Source organism: Zychaea mexicana, assembly GCF_025766255.1.
Source record: "Zychaea mexicana strain RSA 1403 chromosome Unknown BDB00scaffold_2, whole genome shotgun sequence".
NCBI classification, from domain to species: domain Eukaryota; kingdom Fungi; phylum Mucoromycota; class Mucoromycetes; order Mucorales; family Lichtheimiaceae; genus Zychaea; species Zychaea mexicana.
In genome coordinates, this window is record NW_026516665.1 from 294,629 (window position 1) to 301,681 (window position 7,053).

A 7,053-nucleotide genomic window follows, 5' to 3' on the forward strand; every position below is an offset into this window, starting at 1 on the left:
CGCAAAGAGATCTTCTGTGGCACAGATTCGACGAAACAAGCGGTTGAACGTGCTAAACACGGGCCGAGGTTGGGCATCCGCCAGATCACGGCGGAACTCATCCGCTACGTGCGTAGAAATTCTACATAAATATAAACGTGGCATTTGTAATTCATTTGTTCACAGTCGCTTAATATTACATACAACCACTTCTGTTGTTAATGAGTAAAGAGAAAACAGAAGTCTCTCCTCAAAACGACGACCGAGTTTCAGCAGAGACGATCCTCGAGCCCATCGGCACTAAAGGCTCCTTCGGCGAACCTGATGCTAACCAGGTCGATGTCGATGGTTATTATCATTTCATAATTTCTCTTTTTTTTATCAGTCTTCTTTCTCGACGTTTCAATAAAACTCATACCGTTTGTTATATTACTGTTATTTAGCTGCTATTGGTGAATACCGTGAATTAAAGCGTGAATTATCTCGTATTAGCCGTCAATCTGTCAACGAAAGCAAAATCGAAGCAGGTGCTGCTGCTCAAGAAGAGTTCAACCTCGATGATTTCTTGAGTGGAATGGGCAACGATGCCGAACAAGCAGGACATACACCCAAACAATTGGGACTTGTCTGGCGCGACCTTACAGTTAAGGTAAATATATCAACATGCTTTGCTTGTTATCATTACCTTTACTTGTTTCTCATTGCACGTAACAAAAGGTTTACTAACATGATTGTATAACATCTAGGGTCTTGGTGCTGGCGCTCACGTAGTTCCCACTGTTGCGAATGGTATCATCAATGCGCTTCAATTCTGGAAGTATTTCGGTATTGGCGTGAACAAGACCAAGAAGACCATCCTTCGAGGGCTCAATGGTTTCTGTAAAGATGGTGAAATGTTACTCGTCCTTGGTCGCCCTGGCGCTGGTTGTACTAGTTTGCTGAAAATTTTGGCCAATGTACGCGGTTCCTACACAGATATCGATGGTGTAGTCAGCTACGGTGGCATTGACCCGAAAACCTTCGAAAAATACTATCGTGGCCAAGTCATCTATAATGAAGAAGAAGATCAACATTATCCTACGTAAGCATTACCGCTCATATTTTAAAAGGATCAGGATTTTGAATATGATTATCTTGGCATACTAACTCTATAATTGATTAGCCTTACTGCACGTCAAACCTTGCAGTTTGCTTTACGCTGTAAGACTCCTGGTGCTCGTCTTCCGGATGAAACCAAGAATGATTTCGTTGAGAAGATCATTTACCTCCTTGGTAACATGCTGGGTCTCACCAAGCAAATGAACACCATGGTCGGTAACGCTTTCGTCCGTGGTCTTTCTGGTGGTGAACGCAAGCGTCTCTCGATTGCCGAAGTTATGACCACCCAAAGTTCGATCAACTGCTGGGATTGTTCTACCCGTGGTCTCGATGCTGCATCTGCCCTTGATTATGTTCGTTCCCTTCGTATCATGACCGACGTGTTCAAGAAGACGACAGTCGCTACCTTGTACCAGGCATCGAACAACATCTACAGTTTGTTTGATAAGGTCTTGTTGCTCGATGACGGTTACTGTATCTTTTTTGGTCCTATTAGTGAGGCAAAGCCTTACTTTGAAGGACTCGGATTCCACTGCCCCCCTCGTAAATCGATTCCCGATTTCCTCACTGGTCTTTGCAACCCCTTGGAACGTGAAATCAAGCCCGGTTTCGAGAACTCAGCCCCACAGTTCGCATCCGAATTTCAAGAGCAATATTACAAGTCTGAAATCCACCAACGCATGATGGCCGAATTGCAAGCTTACGAACAACGTATCGACCAGGAAAAGCCCGGCGACCGCTTTAAAGAGGCTGTCGCTGAGGAGCACCAGAAACATGCTTCCAACCGTGAACCCTACACTTCATCATTCTGGCAACAAGTCAAGGCACTTACCGTCCGTCAATATCATCTTTTGATTAAGGATTACCCTGCTCTTATCTCTCGTTATGGTACTATTATCATTCAAGGTCTCATCACTGCATCGTGCTTCTTCAACATTCCGTTGACCGGTATCGGTGCATTCTCTCGTGGTGGTGCCTTATTCTTTGCTTTGCTATTCAACGCTTTCATTTCCCAAACTGAATTGGTGAACTTCTTGATGGGTCGACCGGTACTTTCAAAGCAAAAGCACTTTGCCATGTTCCGACCTTCTGCATTCTATATTGCTCAAGTAATCCTGGATGTCCCTTACGCCGTCGTTCAAGGTAAATAGCTAATCCTTTTTTTAAGTGTGTACCGACAGACTATTAATAGTTACGCAATTTCTGTAATTTTCCTTTCTTTCTAGTCTTACTTTTTGAGATTTGCTCATACTTCATGATGGGTCTTAACCTTGATGCCGGACGATTCTTCACCTACTTTATTACCTTGTTCTTCATCAACATGATGATGAATGGCTTGTTCCGATTCTTTGGTGCCATCACAGCAGACTTTTTCCTTGCCAATCAAATTGCTGGTTTCGTTCTTATCACCGCCGTGACCTACACTGGTTATGTGATTCATTACTACTCCATGCATCCTTGGTTATTCTGGTACGTTTTATTACCTGATTTATCCTATAAATAATGATAGTGTGTACTCATATAAAATCATATCTTTTACAGGGTTTACTGGATAAATCCTCTCGCATATGGTTACAAGGCTCTCTTGATCAACGAAATGCAGGGCCAAATTTACTCTTGCGATGGTATCGGCAACGCTGTACCTTATGGTCCTGGCTACGACGACTGGACTCATATGGTGTGCACCATGAAGGGTGGCACTCCTGGTCAAAACTTTGTCCGTGGTGATGACTACTTGCGCACTGCTTTGAACTATGAACCCAACCACTTATGGGCTCCTGACTTTGTCGCTGTCGTTGGATTTTTCCTGCTGTTTACTTTTGCCACTGCTACTTGCATGGATTACATCAATGCTGACAAAGGTGGCGCTCTTACTAAATTATACTTGCCCGGTAAAGCTCCTAAACCTCGTACTGACGAAGAAGAAGACGAAAGACGACACAGACAAGCAGAAATTACCAACAACATGGAAAGCATCTCCACCGGTACAACATTCTCATGGCAACACGTTCACTACGAGGTTCCTTTCAAGGGTGGACCATTGCATTTGCTAAACGATATTTCCGGTATCGTCAAGCCTGGTCATTTAACTGCTCTCATGGGTTCTTCTGGTGCGGGTAAAACAACTCTTCTCGATGTTTTGGCCAAGCGAAAGACCATTGGCAAGGTTGACGGTCGTGTATATCTCAACAACGAAGCGCTGATGTCTGATTTTGAGCGTATCACTGGTTACTGTGAGCAAATGGATATTCACCAGCCGGCAGTCACTGTTCGCGAAGGCATGCAATTCTCTGCTTATCTGCGTCAAGATGCCGATGTTCCCAAGGAAGAAAAGGACGCCTATGTCGAGCAGATCATTACCCTGTTGGAAATGGAAGATATTGCTGACTGTCAGATCGGTGAAGTCGAACACGGTGTCGGTATCTCGGTTGAAGAACGCAAACGTCTCACGATTGGTATGGAACTTGTCGCCAAGCCTAAGCTGCTTTTCTTGGATGAACCTACTTCTGGTTTGGACGCCCAAAGCTCTTACAACATTGTCCGCTTCATCCGCAAGTTGGCCGATGCCGGTTGGCCCGTCTTGTGTACCATCCATCAACCCTCTGCCATTCTGTTCGAACACTTTGATCACTTGTTGCTTTTGGTCCGTGGTGGTCGCACTGCTTACTATGGTGAAATTGGCAAGGATGCCCGTACCATGATTGACTACTTTGAATCCAACGGTGGCCCTACCTGCTCTCCCGATGCCAACCCTGCCGAATACATTCTGGAAGTTGTTGGTGCTGGTACTGCTGGCAAGGCTACACGCGACTGGGCTGATATTTGGGCCAACTCTGCACAGGCACAAGCTCTCGAAGAAGAATTGGAAGAAATTCATCAGCACGCTGAAAAGAACCCTACTCGTAAATCTCTTACTTACGCCAATGGTTTCTGGTACCAATTCAGCCTTGTGCTGAAACGCATGACGACTGCCTACTGGCGCTCGCCTCAGTACAACATTGGTAGATTTGTTACCTTGATGTTCACCGCTTTGATTAACGGTTTCAGTTACTGGAAGATGTCTTACACCACTACCGATATGCAGAACCGTCTCTTTGTTTTGCTTTCTACCTTCATTATGGCAAACATTTTGGTATGTCTTTGTTTTCTTTTCACATTATATTTTACCTGCACTGTAACATGTTTTCTTGCTTTTTCTTCTAGATTATTCTTGCACAACCCAAGTTTATGACTGAAAGACTCTACTTCCGTCGCGAGTACGCGTCGCGTTTCTATGGCTGGATGCCTTTCGCGTTCTCTGCAGTACTGGTCGAAATCCCGTATATTCTGTTTTTCTGCGCCTTCTTTATGTGCGGTTTTTACTGGACTGCCGGTTTGGTCAATACTTCGGAAGCTTGTGGCTACTTCTACGTCATGCTTATATTCTTTGTTTTCTGGGCCGTTACACTTGGTTTTGTCATTGCTGGTGCTGCCGAAAACCCGCTCATGGCATCTGTCATCAACCCCATCATTATCTCCATGTTGATTCTGTTCGCTGGTTTGATGCAACCTCCTTCCTCTATGCCTCATTTCTGGAGCTCTTGGATGTACTGGTTGGGTACGTAAATCTACACATATCATGAGCTATCAAGTTTGCCAATACTCAAGTCCACACCACTATTTCTAGACCCGTTCCATTACTATATTGAAGGTCTCGCGGTCAACGAACTCGAAAATCTTCCGGTGGTTTGTAACGATGATGATTATGTAAGCTTCACACCTCCCGCTGGCCAGACTTGTGGTGATTATACCGCCAACTTTTTCAGCATGGGTGCCACTGGATATATCGAAGACGGAAACGCTACCGACGTATGCCGATACTGCACATACAGCTCTGGCAAGGAATATTACACGACAACCTATGGTTGGGACGCTGCAAACAAATGGCGCAACTTTGGTATCATCATTTGCTACTTTGCATTCAACGTCCTCGTGTTCTTGGCTCTCTGCTTCTGGAAGAAGAAGGGAAAGAGATAAACGACATCTCCTTCTATCTTCTCCCTTTCCATTTTTCTTCATTTCTTCCGTTTTACGGCTTTCATTCACACTTACATACACCGCGCATTAAAAACTCACACTTCTATTACCTGTACATTTAAAGCTCTACACACAACGCATACGCACAAATTCAACTAAATCTCACTATGTAGCATTTTTATTACACGCACGTACACTTTTTATTTTAGCTGATACCGCAAATAAATAAACTTTCTTGATCTTCTTTAACAAGTAATTGCTGTCGCCCTCACTTTTTAATTCTTATGCAGCCATTTTAAGCAGCTGCCTTTAACACCATATCAACATTACCCTTTTAATAAAATTTATGCGCGCATGGATACGCATGAGTAAATCGTCTGTGATTGATCTCATGAACGTGAACGAAAAAGGGTCTGTGCTCTATGGTTTCTTTTGAACTTGTCTCCGCTAAATAGCTGCAAATGTTAATCATGTGCTGCTAAGCTCATAAAATGGTAGAAATTTAATACCGGAAATGGTAGTTATACGTTTTTTTGACATCTTTGGTCCAAAGAAGCGCGGTTCTCGTGTAACATGAACGCATTGACCACTGCCAGAGTCAGATTGTTCGTGGCACTCAACTTAGCATATTGAAGCAGGTTGGAACATATAGTACTTTGTTGATGTTATGTTGAGAATATAGCTAGAAAGGTTTGTACTTCTTAATGGCACGTATATTTTGAGTCACCTGTGGAGGCCTTCTCATAACTACAGTTAGATTTTGTTGCGTTGCTTGGATGTTTACTAATATGCAGGTTAATAAGACGCTGTTTGTTCAAACAAAGGATGCTGTTAAGCCAAATGTCTTTTTTGATTGGTAATGTTGCAGTAGCAGTAAATCGCTGGGTGGGTTACAAAATTATACATCGATCTGCACTGCAGTGTGGGTTTAGCGTTGCATTTTTCAAATCATCGTCGACAAAAAAACGGAGCTGTGATCCTTAAAATGATTTGATTTGAACAGATTCACAGATTGTTAGATGTCAAACCTGTGACAAGAAGTTTGTGATTTAGCTCTTTGTTTCATCTACGGCTTGCCGCAGTTTCTTAATCAACTTCAGTACCTACCTTGAGCTTGTACAGATCAAACATCCCGAATTTTACCGGATTTGGTGATTTCAATTTTCGTCGAAAAGTCCGCAACGCTTTACAACTATGATTGTATTCATGGGCTACGATTGTTTTTCAGTGGTATGCACCTTATTAGTTGTACATGCAAAAAAGTGACCCGAAAAACAGGTCCAACAATATGCTGCACACTAAAGACGCTCTTAGCAGAGATCAAAGTGTGCGTCATGTAGCTGTAGATCACAAAATTGAACTTGAGAGTTTTGACACGATCGCTACAGATCTACAAGGAAGGGCGTGGATGTAAAGTAAATTTTCACATAATCAAGGAATCATAATTTGTAGACCTCGTAATGATCTCCAGGCAGATTTTCTGTTCACTCGCTTGCAGTATGTATGCCCACTTCGTCAATTGTCAGATCCGCCCGCATATACAAGCGCGAAAAGTTTGTGCTCGCACGTGGAGAATGCTTGGCGGCGGTTGTCGTTATCTTCGGCTCTTTTTTAGAGTGAATGCGGCAAAATTGTTATACCTTGGTCTGATGTATATTTTGGTTCCGCGTATTGACTAACCCGGACATTTGCTGAACTGTGCAGGCTATTAACAGAATAGATGATTGATAAGGAGAGATGAAGGTGATAAGCAGTGCGCACGCGTACGAATGATGTTCTTGCTCAGATCTTGTATAAAGCTCATTGACTTTGACCATAAAAACAAAGTCTTTGTTTGCTTTCATATTAGTCGCTGGTTTTCTATCAACCTAACGATGAAAGAACTATTTTGCTGCAGACTGGTATGAATCGCGCTACTGCGGAAAGCGGTCGAAGGACGGCCCGCTTTTTGGAGCGGAG

At 43.3% G+C, this 7,053-nt stretch overlaps 1 protein-coding gene across 1 annotated transcript; it reads left to right on the forward strand.

Annotated features, from left to right (window-relative positions):
• On the forward strand, window positions 1-5,313 carry BDB00DRAFT_967509 (ABC-2 type transporter-domain-containing protein). The gene is made up of 8 exons (XM_053129813.1): window positions 1-327; window positions 423-628; window positions 726-1,060; window positions 1,142-2,220; window positions 2,304-2,547; window positions 2,620-4,210; window positions 4,282-4,675; window positions 4,745-5,313. Exons 1-8 carry the CDS (start codon window positions 201-203, stop codon window positions 5,092-5,094), a joined length of 4,326 nt encoding a protein of 1,441 aa, XP_052985471.1. The 5' UTR covers window positions 1-200; the 3' UTR covers window positions 5,095-5,313.
• The last annotated feature ends 1,740 nt before the right edge of the window (window positions 5,314-7,053 follow it).

Excerpts from the sequence above, each read along its gene's own strand:
- BDB00DRAFT_967509 (XM_053129813.1), top strand. The coding sequence starts at position 201 with ATGAGTAAAGAGAAAACAGAAGTCTCTCCTCAAAACGACGACCGAGTT. Across the intron at positions 2,221-2,303 it reads CCCTTACGCCGTCGTTCAAG|TCTTACTTTTTGAGATTTGC; the intron begins GTAAATAGCTAA and ends CTTTCTTTCTAG. Across the intron at positions 4,211-4,281 it reads TCATTATGGCAAACATTTTG|ATTATTCTTGCACAACCCAA; the intron begins GTATGTCTTTGT and ends TTTTTCTTCTAG.